A 19,043-nucleotide genomic window follows, 5' to 3' on the forward strand; every position below is an offset into this window, starting at 1 on the left:
ATAACCTTTTTTTTTTTTTTTTATTCAGTGGCGGAAAAGGGCTTCCATACAAATCTACTTTATAAAGACGTGCATTGCGAAAAGCACTATACAAATAAAACTGACCTGATGTCATATAAAAAGGGCAGCTAAATCTATGAAAAAATGTGTTCCAAACTCTTAAGGATTTTTTTTTTATTCTTTTTTAAAAAAAAAACACTCTATAAAGACGTTTTCTGTGACGTTGACGTGTATTGCGAAAATCACTGTGCAAATAAAATTGACTTGATATCATATAAACAGTCAAAGTCAACAAAAAAATGTGTTCATAACCCATTTTACAGTATTTCAAATGGTATGTTCAATGAAGAAAAGAAATGGGGCAGGAGAATGTAATTTATCGGATTGTGAAAAGTGAGCCAGAAATCTCAATGATATGAAATAACACCACAGTAATGTGAAAGAAAAAACTGCATTAATGTAATCTGCCTTCTTGGAAAAACTATTTATAGCCAATGAGCCAATGCAGGAAAGTGAACTGCTCAACATCCCACAGGAACCTGATGCAAGAACAAAGCGGATGGGCTCTTTGGAATTCACTTCAGGTGGTAAGAACACGCTTTGGGTTTGTCTCATTTGTAGCGATTTGCAGTAGGGGCGGAGCCGTCTTCATCTGCTGCCTTATTTATGCGCAGCGCCACATATTTACTTACCTGCTTTACATTTTTAATTCATGCCGCTCATGTGTGATGACATAGCAACTGCAGAGCCTATCGCAGTTTAAATCACCTGAGAGGGCGGTTGACAGCTCTAAAAAGCCCTATTCCATGTACTAACAAATGCTTTATATGATGATGGAGGGGTATGTCTCAAAATCTTAAGTGTAACATGTAGGGACGGAGAAAGTGTTCACCTGTGCGGGTCTTAGTGTTGGTTAGGATTTCCTGCAGCCGCTCCTGGAGTTTATCGGCTCTTTTTCTCTCCAGATGGAGCTGCCTCTTCAAGTCTTTCAGCTGCAGACATAACATAACAGGCATTATTTTAGACTAGATCAGTCTATACAGCGGCCCCAAATGTATTTTGACACTTAAGCCACACTAAAGGGATAGTTCACCAAAAAATGAAAATTCTGTTCCAATCTTGTATGAATTTTTCTTCTGCTGAACACAAAAGATATTTTGAAGAATGCGTGTAACCAAACAGTTGACGGGCCATACTGACCTCCACAGTATTTTTTCGATACTATGGAAGTCAATTAGGATTGTTTGGTTACCCATATTCTTCAAAATATCTTTTATGTTTAACAGAAGAAAGAAACCCATACAGGTTTGCAACTGAAACTGGAGGGTGAGTAAATGATGACAATTTTCATTTTTGCATGAACTACCCCTTTAAAAAATGTCTAGATATCACTGCATTACATAGTAAAATAGCAAACCAAAATATATATACAGTATACATGGAGACAACAATTTCACATCAACTAAACATCCTGTCCATCCATTTTCCCGCAGCAGCACTACAAAATCCTTTTGTTTTTGAAGGAAGGAGAAAAAGAGGGGAAGATGTATGAAATTTCATCCATTTTGTGGCCAAAATCGCTTTGAGTAGGAAGGAACTTCCCAGAGGGACTGCATTTGCAACCTAATAAACAGTGTGACTAATAAACAATGCCATCGAAAAACTATAACCAAAACTTTATTGAGCTAAAAGGATGGACAGCTTCTGGAGCTGGAAACACACACACACATACACAATCAATGAAGTGTCAAACGAGATTCTATTGATGATATGGCTACAGCGTTAATGAAAGCTGATCGACCCTCGTCAATGGGAGGTCTGGTTTCAGGTCTGTAGGGCAGAGAGGTGTCCTGCCCATCACCTGGGACTATTTTAATTCACTTTCTGGGAAATGGAGAGAGGGAAAGCCCTGACTCATCTCTTTCTCCTGGCTGGCTTGCCTACTTACCGCTGAACTACCTTTTTTCTCCAGGATTCTCTGTCCATCCACTGTATCTTTAATATCCTGAAATACACACACAAAGGTCATTATAGTTCATCGAATCCATCTTTATTTTTAAAACTATCGTCAAATTATTATTTTCAAATAACTTTTCAGTTTAGTTTAAAATGTTTCATTGAGTCACAGTTTAGTCTCTTTCATTTTTATATATTTAAGATAATAAAAAGAACGTCCGAAGAACCATATAAAACAATAAAGTGCATTTAATTTTATTTACAGTGGAACTTCTATTGCAGAAATAATGTTTAGCAAATAATGTTTTCAATATTTCCTCTTTATGCTATTATTATAGTTAATATTTATCATTTAAATTAGGACTGTCAAATCAATTAATCACATCCAAAAAAAGTTTGTTTAAATAATATGTGTGTGTACACTGTGTATATTTATATGTATAAATACACACACACCTACATATAAATATTTCTTAAATATATACATGTATGTATATAAACACTAACTTTATTTTGGATGCGATTAATTGATTTGACAGCCCTAATTTAATTATGAATATACACTACCGCTAAAAAGTTTAGGTTCAGTAAGATTTTTTAAATGTTTTTGAATAGTCTTACATACTCAAGGCTGCATTTATTTGATCAAAAATACATTAAAAACAGCCATATTGCAAAATGTTATTACAATTTAAAATAACTATTTTCCATTTTAATATATTATAAATGTAATTTATTCCAGTGATGCAGCTGAGTTTTGCATCATTACTCCAGTCTTCAGTGTCACATTGTCCTTCAGAAATGTTTTTAATATGCTGATTTAATACTCAAGATGCATTTCTTATTATTGAAAATAGATGCACTTCTTAATAATTCTGTGGAAACCCTGATACATTTTTTTTTCAAGATTATTTGATGAATACAAAGCTCAAATAAACAGCATTTATTTGAGTTAGAAATCTTTTGTAACATTATAAACAATCTTTTTTTAATTCATCTTTCGAAAAAAAAATCTTACTGCCCCCCAAAAATTTGTGCAGTGTATGATGTCGGTTATGATGCTTTAAATCTTAGTATTAGTATACAATAACAACCATGACACAAGTAACATCAGAACAAGGTAAGTCCAAACAAACTATCCTAAAAATATTCAGATCAGATGAGGAAACACCAATTTTGCAGCTCTGAAAACTGAACATCCCCCAGGAGCTGCTGGCATCAGATGCTCACACAAAAACAACCTCATCCTACTGTTGAGTCATGCATCTTTCTTGAGTCACATTTGAAATTACTGGTGAGCTCCAGCAATCACACCCCCATAATATCCTCCATCTGAGTCGTGCCTTATTTAGCATCTTAAAAACACATGGTTCTCATCACACTGAAGAACAAACGCTCCAGCAGAGCCACTAGGAGACCACATAGAATACATTCTGTTCTCACACCTGTTTGAGTTTGCTGATTGTGTTGTTGAGTTCTTCCCTTTCTTTCTGCATCTCCGTCACTTGCTGTTTGACTGCCTCCACCTCTGCATCTTTAGCCTGAGAAACGGCGGGAAGATACATTGATTCATTCATTCAGCTGCACAGTGGATGAGTTCTGGACAGAATGAGCTGTATTTACTTCTTTAATACACCGATTTGTCAGTCCTGAAAAGTAGAATATGATATTACTGGGTAATATATAAAGTGGACCCTTTTTTCCAACCATTCTGTGTTTTCTTAAACTATATAAAAAGTTTCAGCCTGCATAAAACAATTTCCTTTGGTTATGTCAGCACAAAAGAAAAGTGCTGTAAAATCTAAAGTAAATAAATTCTGTTCTCAAAATCTTTCATCAAAACAACTTCCTCTGCTTCTGAAATAGCTTTTCTTTTGTGCTGACATAACCAAGGCTGTGCAGGCATGGTAAAAATAAAATTTAATGGCAATATCATATCCAACTTTTTATGATCTGGGTGGATAAAATCATGTCAGGCCAGAGATGGACTGGCCATAGGACTTTATTTGTGGTTAAGGTCAGCAGAATCATAAATGAAATGCAATCAAATGTACTCCATCTACTTGAAAACTGAAAACCAAAGTAATTATATGAGATTTAACCTTGGGTTTCCAGGACCTTATTGAGAAATTCCTAACTTTTGAGCACCTACAGATGGTAAACATGTTTCATGCATTTCATATTGTCATGTAAGCTCATTAAGTAAAATTCTATGTCAAGCAATCATCCATCAACTCAATGAGACGTGACAGAATTCTGATGTGTTCCTGAGACTTGAATATGTATGAACACAACAAATGTGTCATATAGACAAGATCTGCTAAATATAGCTTTACCGCTCATTACTTCATCTGCTTTAGCTGACTGTACTCTGTTAAGTGGCGTCAAACACCAAATGTGTTTTTATGATCGCATCCAAAAGTTTACCTCCAGCTGGAGTGTGTGATCTTTCTGTAGCCGCTGGATCTCTTCTGCATGGTCCAGTTTGTTCTTTTCCATGGTCTCCTGCTCAAACCACAAACAAATCACACCAATATCAAGTATAAATCACCCAGACATCCGAGAGTGACATTTTTAAGTATGTTTTAGTTCAAAATAAGCTAAAAATGCTCTTATTTTTCCCATTTGAGAGTTTCAAAGTCTATAACTTTCAAGTTTGAAATTTGTATTTTACTTTTATATTTCAAACTTTAAAGTTACAGACTATAAAACTGTCCAATGATGAAAAGAAGTGCATTTTTAGAGGATTTACTTCAATGGCTCAATTTCTTTTATAAGAAATTACATTCTAACAATACATCCACTATAAATGCTCTTCACCATTTGGCATTGTGAAGTCTGTAACACAGTAACGACAAAAACAACACTGACATCATGTGGTCAGAATGATACTGATGTAGCCAGATGTAAACAACAAAAGACAGTTTCCATCTCTGACTGTGCTTTGCAGCGAGAGATGGCTGTAAACACACAGCACCTCTGCTTCCTTGAGTCTGCGCTCAAACCAGCCCTTTGTCCCCTCCATAGACTGAACCTGAGCTTTCAACTCCTCCACATACGGCTGAAGACCCTCCAGCTCTTTGGTACGAGCCTGAAAAAGAAGAAACACAATTGTGAGGAGAACTTTAGCAGATCGTTTTTCTCCAAAGTACACTTTGTACAGACACAATCCACTTGGAGAAACCTGAGGTTAAGTGCTTTGTTGAATGTTCATGTCTCAACCTACAAGTTTTCTCAACCTACGACTCACAAAGGTTCCTTACTCTCTCATCTCGTAGCTGTGAGCGGATCTCCTCTTCCGTGCGGTTCTTCTCCTCATGGAGGCCGCGGAGCTCCTTCTCATAGCGGGCTCTGATGCTCAGCACTGCCTTCTCATGCTGCAAGCGCACATCGCTGAGCTCCTCTTTGTGCCGTGACTTCTCCTGCGCCGTCTCAATGGCCAGTTCATCCAGCATGACCTTACGCTTATCCGCAGTCTGAAAGAACAAGGATAACATTGACTTTCTTCTGATCAGTGTGATATTTATTTTTAAATAAAATGTGGTCATTTTAAAGCAGACATTATCAAAGTTTTTTTTTCTTGATTTTTTTCTTAACTTCAACAACTAAAAGGTATTTAGACAGATCTCAATATCTCAATTTATTACTTTATATCGCAAAGAACATTAGAGACAAGCTTGCCTTTAAGCCTGTTGTCTTGCCTAAAGCTATGTCTGTCAAGTTGCACCCCAAAACCTTTCTTAGTCAGTTTTAGGATAATAATTTTTTTTTATTAGATTTATTTATTAGATTTTGTTTAGTTTTTTCAAGAATTAGCTAATTTTCCACAAACAGGCATTACTGTAAAAAAAAAAATTGAAAAAACATTTTTTTTTTTTTTTTAAATACTTTTGCACATCCTGTCATGCCGGGCTGCATAGACGCATTTTGCCGACTCTCAAACGATTCGCTCAACGATTCATTTTTCCAAACCCTTCCTTTGCGTGATGCTAATCTGTGGTGATTGGTCCGATTGGGTTCATTTTCATTTCATCGTGCATGTAATGCCTGATAAAGGGTGTTTTCACACTTGGTCCTTTTCAGGGGTCTGAGCACGGTTTGCGTGATTTTTGGCCCATATGTGAACACTCCAAACGATCTCAGACCCCTCAGAAGCGAACCGAACCAAGACCATCTCGAGAGGCGTTCTGAGTACGGTTCGCTAAAAACGTGCATTGTGAACACAAATCGGCCCGGGCTCACTTGATTTTTCCATCTGCGAATTCCGATGTAGTTTGGCCATCAGATGTTTCCTTACAAATCAGCTATTCATAGTGGCTGCTTCTTCTGGCAGATCTCTATAAATTATTCGCTCACAACGTACACTCATTTATTTTAATTTCAACCGCTTCCAAACTGTAAGAGAGATACGGCTGTGAGCCTTGCCAGTTTAAACTTTTTGAAATAGGCTACGAGCGTGCACGTCCCAGCGGAGGCTAAACTATACTCTCTTTAGCGTTTATTATGTTTCAACTGTCAAAAGCACCCATGGTTCACATAATCACAGTTGGTTTTGTCTCAATCGAATGTAAGCATCTGGGAAAGAAATCGCATGTTTATCAACTGATCTGTGCAGTATGTAGTTCAGCCTAATATGAGAATCAGTAGAATCTATATTATTCATACGATTAATAATATGCATTTAAATTTTTTTTCATTTGATTAGTACATTTCTTACTTAAATGCTGCATTTAAGGATACCTGTACTGTACCTGAAAAATTTTAAGCAGTTTATTATATTTTATTTGTCCAATTTTGTTTTTTTTTTCTATCTCAATGTCAGCAATGCCTTTTCCGCGGGTCCTTAAAAAGTCTTAAATTTAATTGTATCAAATTTAAGGTCATAAAAAGTACAATGGGGACGGAAAGACAATTGCCATATAGCTTAATGTGATGATTAAAATGAAAAAGGCTATGATTTCATTGGATAAATATGAGCGCTGCAAGTTTCAAAGTCTATTTTTATGCAGTTCTGAAAGCGCCACCTGCTGGCTATGGCGTTATTTTAATGACAAATGTCGAGAGCGCATTATTGTGGCGCGAAAGCACATTAATATAATGCGCGAGCGCGAATCTCCCCGCTCGCACGCGGATTTCCTTTGCTCTCACACAAAACCTGACGCGCGCGCTCAGATACATGCTGCTCTTGCCCAGAGAGTGTGCGCGCACTTAAAACGGGTCTCTCCTCTCACTCAAACTGTCCTGTGCACTCGCAAATCTCTGTGTGCTCATGCGCTAGATATTAATTCTTTTCACACCTGAATTAAACGTTGTCAGAAGTTATCATTGTGCACTTTTAAAAAGTATCTCAAAGCAGATTTGTTCACTAAAGGCCTTTCCTTGTTTTTTTTATTGTTGTATTTTTGTTTTAACAAACTGGTTATTGCACTGTTTTACTACTTTATCTCTTTTATGTTTGTATCTGTATTTTCTTTTCTGTGAATGCACATATGCATCTCTCTGTAAAATACTTTGTAAACACTTTTAAAAGGCGCTATATAAATAAAGCTTTAAACAATCAGACCTCCACAAATGACCGATGAAAATACTATGTGAAATCTAATTAGCTGAACTGAGGGAACTGAACCTGGAATTCTTTTGACAATCAAAGATGGATCTTTAATTTATTTCCAGTTTAATAATATTTAGCAATGTTAATGAAATGTGGCCTATGTTAGAAATGGCTAGGAATTGGGTGCTTTTATAGTTTGTACATATAAATAACCAGAAATGGCTGAATTGGGTGCTTGGATGATTTGTACATAGCCTATAAATAACCTCTGTCCAACTGGTTGGTCTCTGAGCAATTTATCTAAAAACAACATATTATAGCCTATGGCTCTAAAGACTTCATATAAAAGATAAATGTTATGTCATAATATGTCAGATACCTCAACTGAATTTTAAAAAATTGCAATAAATTCTCAGTTGGTATGATGGCAATAGTAACAATTCCTATCAAATCACAAAAAATATACAGTTATATGACAGTTACATGTAATTACATTGTCTTCAAATGCATTAAACCCATAGAATATAATGTAGTAATGTTATTACAAATATGGGAAATTCATTATAGTGTTATATTTGGTCTCCACATCTTAAGTATAGAGAATAGACACCCGATTCATTTCTAATATTTGATTATGACTTAGTAGTATTAAATTATAAAAAAATTACAGATCCATCTTTGAAATCTGATAGGTTGATAACATTGGACAACGTTTAATTCAGGTGCGAAAATAATTAATATCTAGCGCATGAGCACACAGAGATGTGCAAGTGCACAGGACAGTTTGAGTGAGAGGAGAGACCCGTTTTAAGTGCGCGCACACTCTCTGGGCGAGAGCAGCGTGTATCTGAGCGCGCACGTCAGGTTTTGTGTGAGAGCAAAGGAAATCCGTGTGCGAGCAGGGAGATTCGTGCTAGCGCATTATATTAATGTGCTTTCGCGCTACAATAATGCGCTCTCGACATTTGTCATTAAAATCACGCCATAGCTGGCAGGAAATGAATTAGCATTTTTTAACAGCCCTTCTGCTGGTTTAAAATAATCATTGATATTAAACCAGTCATTAAACCATTAATATAATAATTGATACATTTGATTTTTGACTCTTTTCTTACAAATGGTTTGAAATTTGAAAGGCTGAAATTTGAAATTTTATTTACTTTTATTATTTTTTTTTTTATTTTTTTTGAAAACCTGTATCTGAACTGTAAATCGTGCTTTTTACAGTCATTTTACCGTTTAATATGTTACCATAGACATTGCCCCACCCGACTCATATGCCATTCATTTTATCTGTGCAGGTCATAAAAGACTGTCTTAAAAAGTCTTAAATTTGAGCTTAAAAATCCTGCAGAAACCCTGTGTGCTATAAAATAAACATGATTACATAAACAAGGAAAACAATTCAAAATAAATATTACAAAGGTGTACAAAACTTATATTTTTGTGCAAAAGATAAACAATATTCCAGTTTTGGAGGCCATAATATCAGTCATTAAACACTGAACTGGAGGACTAGATCCAAAAAGCAACAGTCTGAACACAAAGAGGTCTGAGACACCATTACTGCATAAGTGGACCAAAAAAGGATCAGAGTCCTCTTTCAGGAAGTGTGATAGTGTGAACACAAAGAAAACTGGGTCCTTTTCACTTGGTCCACCTCTTGGTCCACTTAAAGGGGTATGGGTTTGGTTCTTTTAAAGAGGACTCAAGTGTGAAAGCAGCATTTGTGAGCGCAGTGCTGCTTTGTGTACAGCATTACCGGGGAAACCGCTATTTTACCGCTCCAAAAGCGGCACCTAGTGGCAAAGAATGAATTTGCATCTTCATTCAGACAACAGAAAAGAGCAACAAGTGGGCGGGCAATATGCTAATGTTTCATGTTGAAGTCAACATGAAACAGCTTGGGATTCATTTTAAAAACGACTCGTTTCAATTATTCAGAGTCGACTCTTTCTTTTGAGAGACAATAACTTTATACACAGTGCACTTTCAGATTTAAAACTTTGCAGGATGTTTTCATTCACTTAGAGCTGTGTTACACACTGCATGAAAGGTAATTTTCAAAAATCCACAATAGGGGCACTTTAAACAAAAAAATGTATATATCATGGTTCTATTTTTGTGCTGAATTTGATATGGATTTAAAAAGTGTGTTATATCATAATAATCTACATTGCTTCAGCATGTTTAATTCAAAAGGGTCAGAGAGATGGTCAAAAATGATCACTTAAAACTGTAAAAACTTGTTTTGGTGCAAAAACCTTGACTAACATCACAGTAGATTCTAGACGGAAGAAAAAACAAAACAAAAAAACTGTACAAAAGAACTCCAAAGGTGAATTTTCTGGAGCTAATTTGTGGCTAAATCCGATAGCGGCTTTTACATTAATAAAGTCATTATGATGGTCAAAAGATCAGAGCATTAACTGATGGAAGAACGAGCAGAGTGAACTGACTCACTAAAGAAGCTTAAATGAAGATAGAGATAGTGAGTGCAGCAAACGTCAAACTACTTTCACCTGCTGCAGTGGGAATTGACTGAATTGTAAAAGGATCAGAAGGTAAAAAGGATTGTGTGTGTCGTCACCTTTCTGGCCTCCTCTAACTCCTGCTGTAGCTTGTCCTTCTCCAGGCCCAGTTCAGTGAGCTGCTCCAGAAGTCGACTATTTGCTCGATTTGACTCCTGCTCAGCAAGAAGTAGTCAAATCATTTTTATGAATGCTCTGAATACAAATGCTAAAATACATATCTTACTTAACTACATTTAATGAAAGGCTTTTAAAAACATTTTAATTTTTCATCAGAACAGGCTTTCTCAATGCTCGAAACAATTTACTTTTATGCAGTGGGTAAGAAAATATAATATTAACTAATAATTAGTGCTGTCAAATGATTAATCGCGATTAATCGCATCCAAAATAAACGTTTTTGTTTACATAATATATATGTGTGCACAGTGTATATTTATTATGTATATATAAATAGACACACATGCATGTATATATTTAAGAAAAATATGTTATATTTGTATATTAAATATATTTATATATAATATAAATTATAAAAATAAAAATATATATATGTAAATGCATGTAAATATTTTCAAAATATATACTGTATGAGTGTATTTATATATACATAATAAATGTACACAGTACACACACATATATTATGTAAACAAAAACTTTTATTTTGAATGCGATTAATCGCGATTAATCGTTTGACAGCACTACTAATAATATTACAGCACAATGATTCTGGATAAAATACAGCATTTTATTTAGAAAAAAAAGTTACAAATGCCTTTTAATTTGGTTTTAATAATTAACAGGTGCCAAAATACCTGTAGCTGTGAGTTGAGATCATCTTTCTGCGCCAGGAAGCTCTCCTGCTCTGTGCGTCTCTGCTGAAGCTCTGCATTTAGTGCCAGATTTTGCTCTCTCAGCAAATTCTGTTCCTGTGTCTTTACTGTTTGGATCTGTAAAAAACACACAGAGTTTCAGATATATACCCCAAAGAACCCAGGACAACTGAATTAAGTCTTATTCAGTCTGAATTCAGTGCAAGCGAGAAAATGCCAACAGAAGACAAAAGAAGAATTATTAAGGAACAGAAAATACTAGAGAGCAGCTGAGAAATGCAATTCAGCACAGCGCTGAATACAATATAAATATAAATGTACCCATGAGTGCTTTAAAGCTAAATATAAACCTTCATGCATGATGCAATACACATATTTATATATGAATGTGTGAACATACATACACACATGCAAAAAGAAATAAGGCTAAACAAAAACACACATAGACATAAATATATTAATAACAGAAACTTTTTAAAACTGCAGCCTTAGTGTTCTTGGACTTTGGTCTCATATTTTATTCACGGTGTCAATTAAATTATTTATACGTATTTAAATATATTTAAATATTAATATTTAGGTATTGCTAACAAACAATAATGGGTTCGATTCCCAGGGAGTGCTTGTACTAATGTAAATATATACCTTAAATGCATTGTAAGTCATTCTGAAATAAATAAATAAGCATAATTATTTTGGCTGGTGAGCAATAAACTAAAACAGTATTTAAATATGCAGTTTTGAATTTCAGTTTTAAGTTATCACACTGATACTTGCATTAAAGACACTAATCACACTGCGATTAGAAATTCATACAAAACAAGATTTTAAAACAAAACAAAGTAACACTTTATTTCAAGGTGTCCTTGTTACGTTACATGTACGTACTATTTTAATAACAATAAATTATGCATAATTACATGCAAGTAACCCTAATCCCAAACCTAACGATATGTTAAATACATGTTGTTAATTAATATTACTCAGTACTTAAATGTATAATTACACTGTAACGTCACCTTAAAATAAAGTGTAACCCAAAACAATGCAACTTTATGAACCTCCATGAATTTCTTTTTAGATACTGACATTTTCAGAGAAGAAAGTAAAAGAAAATATGGCATCAAACAAACTGGTGTGAATTGGGTGTGATTTGTCCATGTCTTCAGTTTTTAGTAGTAATATCGGCAGTGGCAATAAAGTTGATAAAAGTGACATTAGTATGCGTGTATGAACAGTTAATGGTGCAAAGAGCATGTGTGTTAGACCAGACACAGTCACTGAGTGAAGATGATGATGCAGGAACTGGGGTTGATGAAGGTCGTGATGCTGTATCATGGTCAGGTACCTGTTCTAGGGCTGCTAGATTTGTCCTGAGAGCATCGTTCTCACTCAGCATGACCTCCACCTGCTCCTGACTGACCGCGCTCTGACATGCTACCTGCAGCTCCGCATAAACACAAAACCAGCCCACAAGACCCACACCCAGACATAGAAACCGAGAGAAAAAAAGACAAAAAAGCAAAAAGTAACACCAAATGAAGGAACAAATGAATAAAGTACAATGAGAGGAAGAGGATATTAATCAAAAAGAAAAAAGAAAATTAATGAATGAAATAAAAAGAATAAAATATGATGAATATGAAAAGTTTTAAAATAAATGTAATAAAAATATGAAAAATAACGAATGAAAACAAGTAAAGGAATAAACCAAAAACATATTTTTTATATATTAAAAAAGAATGAAATAAATCAATGAAAAGGGAAAATTATAAACATTTTGGGGAAAAAAACATGAACAAAAAAATAGAAACAAAAGCAAAAAGAACAACAAAAACATGAAAAAAGAACGAAAGAAAAAAAAACAAATGAGGAAATGAAGCAAAAAATAAAATGATGAAAAAAAAAATATATATATATATAAACATTTTGAAGAAATAAAATATAATATATGAAAGAAATAAAAATACAGATGACAGAAACAAAAAAGCAAAAAGAATACATGGAAGGGAACATGTACAGAGAAAGAAGGAGATGTGATTGATGAATGAAGACATGTCCAGCGGCAGCGTGGGATTGTAGGGGAAGTGTTGAACACAAGATGAACACAAGAAGAATAAAGCCCGAGGGGGGGAATGAGAGCAAGAGATGATAAAGAAAGAACGCCCAAAACAAGTGAAAAGAAGAGAGAAGAAAACAGGCCGAGTTAGAAAATCCACATCAAACAGAAGAGACCCAGTCAAGCAGTTCTGCATGGAAAAACAGAACAGTGAGCTTCTTCATCCTTATCTGCTTGCTGCTTAATTAAGATTTGTGACCTCACGAAGGAAGTGAAAGACATTTATGGTGGCAGGACCTACAGTAGGGCCGACGGCAGTATAAGAGCGGCCCTTCCCTCAGGGGCCCCGGCGGCGCGTGTGTGCCCCTAAGCCACCTGCACTGAGCCCCACTAATCCTTAATTACTCAGCTGATCCTGAGCACCATCCTCCATAAATGCTCAATTAAACAGGCTGCTCTCTGGGTAATTATAAACTTCACAAACTTCTCCTTAAGCACAAAGAGTTTGTTATCAGCAGAAAGACTGGTGTGTCTTCTGGTTCATATTAGAGGGATAGTTCAGCCACAAATTAATATTCAGTCACTGTTTACTCACCCTTTTGTTGCTCCAAACCTATTTGACTTAGTTTAACAAACGTTCTTAAAGCAAAAAGGAGACACTTTGAAGAATGTTTATAATAATATATATAAAAATAATAATTTTAAGTCTTCTAAATTCATAATATTTTTAATTCATATTTGTTGACAATTTTGGTAAATTATGTAATGCTAACTTATTGGCATTCATGAATATTCAAATACAGTGCACTGCAGGTTTAAAGCAGTTTAAAGAGTAGTTTGTCTTTAAAGCAACCAACATACAAAAATATACATATATAATTAAATTAATAATAACTATAATAATAATAACAATTATATAATTTTTTAATGTAATGATAAATATATCATTAAAACCCTTTTTAAAAATGTCCATTAATATATTTTCTGCAAAAAAAAAAAAAAGTGATCTAATATCATTTAAAAACAGACATTCTATTAAAATGTGTTTACGACACAAGAAATTCTTACATAAATCACAGATTGGTTTAGTTTGATATTACTCCATGACCTCCACCTGCTCCTGACTGACCGCGCTCTGACATGCTACCTGCAGCTCCGCATAAACACAAAACCAGCCCACAAGACCCACACCCAGACATAGAAACCGAGAGAAAAAAAGACAAAAAAGCAAAAAGTAACACCAAATGAAGGAACAAATGAATAAAGTACAATGAGAGGAAGAGGATATTAATCAAAAAGAAAAAAGAAAATTAATGAATGAAATAAAAAGAATAAAATATGATGAATATGAAAAGTTTTAAAATAAATGTAATAAAAATATGAAAAATAACGAATGAAAACAAGTAAAGGAATAAACCAAAAACATATTTTTTATATATTAAAAAAGAATGAAATAAATCAATGAAAAGGGAAAATTATAAACATTTTGGGGAAAAAAAACATGAACAAAAAAATAGAAACAAAAGCAAAAAGAACGACAAAAACATGAAAAAAGAACGAAAGAAAAAAAAACAAATGAGGAAATGAAGCAAAAAATAAAATGATGAAAAAAAAAATATATATATATATAAACATTTTGAAGAAATAAAATATAATATATGAAAGAAATAAAAATACAGATGACAGAAACAAAAAAGCAAAAAGAATACATGGAAGGGAACATGTACAGAGAAAGAAGGAGATGTGATTGATGAATGAAGACATGTCCAGCGGCAGCGTGGGATTGTAGGGGAAGTGTTGAACACAAGATGAACACAAGAAGAATAAAGCCCGAGGGGGGGAATGAGAGCAAGAGATGATAAAGAAAGAACGCCCAAAACAAGTGAAAAGAAGAGAGAAGAAAACAGGCCGAGTTAGAAAATCCACATCAAACAGAAGAGACCCAGTCAAGCAGTTCTGCATGGAAAAACAGAACAGTGAGCTTCTTCATCCTTATCTGCTTGCTGCTTAATTAAGATTTGTGACCTCACGAAGGAAGTGAAAGACATTTATGGTGGCAGGACCTACAGTAGGGCCGACGGCAGTATAAGAGCGGCCCTTCCCTCAGGGGCCCCGGCGGCGCGTGTGTGCCCCTAAGCCACCTGCACTGAGCCCCACTAATCCTTAATTACTCAGCTGATCCTGAGCACCATCCTCCATAAATGCTCAATTAAACAGGCTGCTCTCTGGGTAATTATAAACTTCACAAACTTCTCCTTAAGCACAAAGAGTTTGTTATCAGCAGAAAGACTGGTGTGTCTTCTGGTTCATATTAAAGGGATAGTTCAGCCACAAATTAATATTCAGTCACTGTTTACTCACCCTTATGTTGCTCCAAACCTATTTGACTTAGTTTAACAAACGTTCTTAAAGCAAAAAGGAGACACTTTGAAGAATGTTTATAATAATATATATAAAAATAATAATTTTAAGTCTTCTAAATTCATAATATTTTTAATTCATATTTGTTGACAATTTTGGTAAATTATGTAATGCTAACTTATTGGCATTCATGAATATTCAAATACAGTGCACTGCAGGTTTAAAGCAGTTTAAAGAGTAGTTTGTCTTTAAAGCAACCAACATACAAAAATATACATATATAATTAAATTAATAATAACTATAATAATAATAACAATTATATAATTTTTTAATGTAATGATAAATATATCATTAAAACCCTTTTTAAAAATGTCCATTAATATATTTTCTGCAAAAAAAAAAAAAAGTGATCTAATATCATTTAAAAACAGACATTCTATTAAAATGTGTTTACGACACAAGAAATTCTTACATAAATCACAGATTGGTTTAGTTTGATATTACTCAAGAAGACTTGGAATTGAAGGATCCTTAGATCCTCACGTGCAAATTGTGTGTTGTGTTTTTATTTTCATGTTTTTTATATGATTAAAACCCTTTTTAAAAATGTCCATTAATATATTTTCTGCAAAAAAAAAAAAAGTGATCTAATATCATTTAAAAACAGACATTCTATTAAAATGTGTTTACGACACAAGAAATTCTTACATAAATCACAGATTGGTTTAGTTTGATATTACTCGAGAAGACTTGGAATTGAAGGATCCTTAGATCCTCACGTGCAAATTGTGTGTTGTGTTTTTATTTTCATGTTTTTTTTTATTAATTTATAATCATTTATTCACAATCATTTTATAATCATTAGTCATTCACATGGTTTATTATTTGATTATTATTTATTATTTGATTATTTTTATCATTCATTTTTATTGTTTATTCATTTATTATGTTTATTCATTTCATTTTTTATTTTTCTTATAAATTTTTCCTTGCTTATGCATTTTCATTGTTGTTCAATCTCATGCTTGTGGGGTTTCATGAACTGTTTTGTCTGTATGAACAGATAGATAAGAGGGAATGTTTATGGAAACCCAAGGTTTATGGGATGTTGCTGTGAAGCAGTTTTGGTATAACAGTACATGTTGAATTTGTGCTGGTCAGACGAAGTTTGAACATTGAGACACACGCAACTAAGATTGTTCAATAAACTCTTTTTTACCATCATCACGTCGTCTCCTGCTCTTCTCTGGCTTTTCTCGGTCAACTTCTTGACTGACTTCAGAAGACTGTTAAACACTCGTTTTGGGTATTTTTGGATACCAGACAAGACTTGCTGTTAACAGGGTTTGGGTATCAGCAGCGCTGCTGGCTAGTTGTTCTGTTACTGGACAAACTGATATTTTCTGACGGGATCTGGCGTCCGGGGTTGGATCCTAATTATTATCTGACGTGGAGACCCGATCTAACAGAATATAGTACAAAAGTCCTATGAAACAGTTTTATGGTGCTGTTTTGTTATTTTTGGAGCTCAAATACTTCTGTCCCCATTCACTTTCACTGTATTGAGAAAAAACACCCAGGACAAACTTCTCCTGTCGAGTTTCACAAAAGAAAGAAAGTCATACAGGTTTGGAATAAAATGATGGTGAGTAAATGAGAACAGATTTTTCCTTTCTGGTTGAACTGAATAACTAACTTTAAGGGTGCTTTCACACTAGCACCTTTGGTGCGCACCTGGGTTCGATTGACGTCAGAGTTCGGTACGTTTGGATGATGTGAACACGGTCTTCCGAACTCGGGTGCGCACCCACGAACCGAACCCGAGTCCACTTAAAAGGGGTGGTCTGGGATACGACTCAAGTGAACTCCGGTACGGTTCGCTGCTGATGTGAACGCAGTCGTACCAAATCATGGAAGTGAACCGCTATTAATGACTTATTATTTGATAAAAATGTGTGTTTGTGTGTGTTTCACTCACTTTCCTGACGAGCGTGACTGACGCGCTGCAAGCAGAGAGCTGTATATCTCATTTCTGTTCGCCTTCAGAGTTCTTTAGAGCATTACATTCGTAAGGCAGTACATTCGTAAGGCAGACGTAAGTGCCGTTATGTACTAAAGCTTTAGAAACAAAACCAACGGTTCAAAAACAATATAAAATTGAAGAGAGCAATGCTACGCATCTTGCTGTCTTCTCCTGCGCCATCGTCACTAAGCAGCGGGGTAAACAGCTGCTGGCTTGGTGACGCAAACGAACCGCGGTTCGGACCCAAATAATATAATGTGAACAGTCCAGCGGGGGCAGGGGGAGGGGGGAGCAATCGAACTCGGGTCCGGACCAAGCAATCGAACCAAGTGTGAAAGCACCCTAAGACAAAAAAAAGAGCTTTATAAGCAAAGCTAAACTGCATTTTACAACAACACTGAAAACGATAACAGCTAAATAATCACAAAACCGCATCCTGCCATTTAAAAAAAAAAAAAAAAGTAAAATTTTCATTATTTGATTTTTTAAGTGGAACAATAAAAACGTAATTGTGTTCCACGCTGATAACAACACCCACATGAGCCTTTTACGGTTTATTTAATTGAATCTGTAGGACCTATTATCATTAAAATCATACTCAATTTATGCAGATTAATTGCTTGCTCTCTTTCATTTATAAACCTGTTAGTAAACAGCAAACCAGCAGATGTGGAAATTGCAGATTCATTCTCTGGAGATGCACTAACGACCATCTGTGATGGAATACACATTAAAAGAAATGCTAAATGAACATTTTAACCAACTATTAATCTTCTGTATACTTCCTATTAGTGCCTTTGGCAATGTTTGAAATGGAACCTAATCTGCAGTATGTACTGTATACAGCACTGTATACTATGCAGTATGCAACATTAAAACATATTAAATGTGGTTGCATGACCACACTACACTAATTTGTTTAAAGGGGTCATATGATGCTGCTAAAAAGAACATTATTCAGTGACCGGTGTCCAGAATATTTCACATTTTTAACCAATCTTGTGCACTACCTGATCTTTGAGCGCATGGATGGCCATCTCATGCTCTTTCTGTTTACTCTGCAACTGCTCCTTCAGTTCAGTGACGTTCTGAAATCACACACAGGCAGGAAGATTCAATGCATTTTTAGTATGACAGTGATGGATGCAGCAGTGTCTACGGTCCATTAATCTCTGCAGATGTGCCTCAGTGCCAGAGTCTGATCCTGAAGCACTGACTGCAGTCTTTAGCCCACTCCCAAGGGTTTGCAAATGTTTATCATCCCTTAGTGGAAATCAATCGATCGCTCTGCGAGATGTGCAACAAATGGGCTTCAATATTAGGGAATTTGGCAGGGTGGGCCTGAGCGGATCTCACCTGGTTGGCGGCCATTAAATCGGTCTGCAATTTCTGCACACGAAGGTTTATGGATTTGAGCTCCTCCTCTTTCCTCTGTTGGATCTCATCAATTTTAGTCCTGTGGAAACAAATGCATCATATGCTATAAGGGGTTTGATGTGACTAATGTGCGGTAGGGTCTATTTCAATCCGTGTATCATTCGATCATTCGTTTTTTGATTTAATATTGAAAGTAGAAAAATGAGAAAACGGCTCCTTTTTCGTTTTTTTGTTTTTTTTCCAAAAAAGGAAAAAACTAAAATTCTGCTTAAATGTTCGTTTTTTGTTCATGGGTGGAAAAATGAATAAACAGCTTGAATATTCGATTTCTACATGTGGGCGGGAATTAAA

General features: G+C 35.0%; 1 protein-coding gene across 2 annotated transcripts in view; it reads right to left on the bottom strand.

Annotated features, from left to right (window-relative positions):
* The window catches only part of gripap1 (GRIP1 associated protein 1), a 63,247-nt gene that overhangs the window by 31,698 nt on the left and 12,506 nt on the right, over positions 1-19,043 (bottom strand). Inside the window, exons 13-23 of one of the 2 annotated variants that reach the window (XM_016440122.1) lie at positions 18,672-18,771; positions 18,326-18,403; positions 12,220-12,312; positions 10,854-10,988; positions 10,098-10,193; positions 5,220-5,432; positions 4,934-5,047; positions 4,384-4,461; positions 3,402-3,497; positions 1,949-2,005; positions 893-992 (exon numbers count right to left, since the gene is read on the bottom strand). In XM_016440122.1, coding sequence (XP_016295608.1) covers positions 893-992; positions 1,949-2,005; positions 3,402-3,497; positions 4,384-4,461; positions 4,934-5,047; positions 5,220-5,432; positions 10,098-10,193; positions 10,854-10,988; positions 12,220-12,312; positions 18,326-18,403; positions 18,672-18,771 — 1,160 coding nt within the window. The remainder of the gene's footprint in view (positions 1-892; positions 993-1,948; positions 2,006-3,401; positions 3,498-4,383; positions 4,462-4,933; positions 5,048-5,219; positions 5,433-10,097; positions 10,194-10,853; positions 10,989-12,219; positions 12,313-18,325; positions 18,404-18,671; positions 18,772-19,043) is intronic. The other variant, XM_016440123.1, reaches the window with a different exon arrangement.

This window comes from Sinocyclocheilus anshuiensis, unplaced genomic scaffold (assembly GCF_001515605.1).
Source record: "Sinocyclocheilus anshuiensis isolate Anshui unplaced genomic scaffold, SAMN03320099.WGS_v1.1 scaffold71, whole genome shotgun sequence".
NCBI lineage: Eukaryota > Metazoa > Chordata > Actinopteri > Cypriniformes > Cyprinidae > Sinocyclocheilus > Sinocyclocheilus anshuiensis.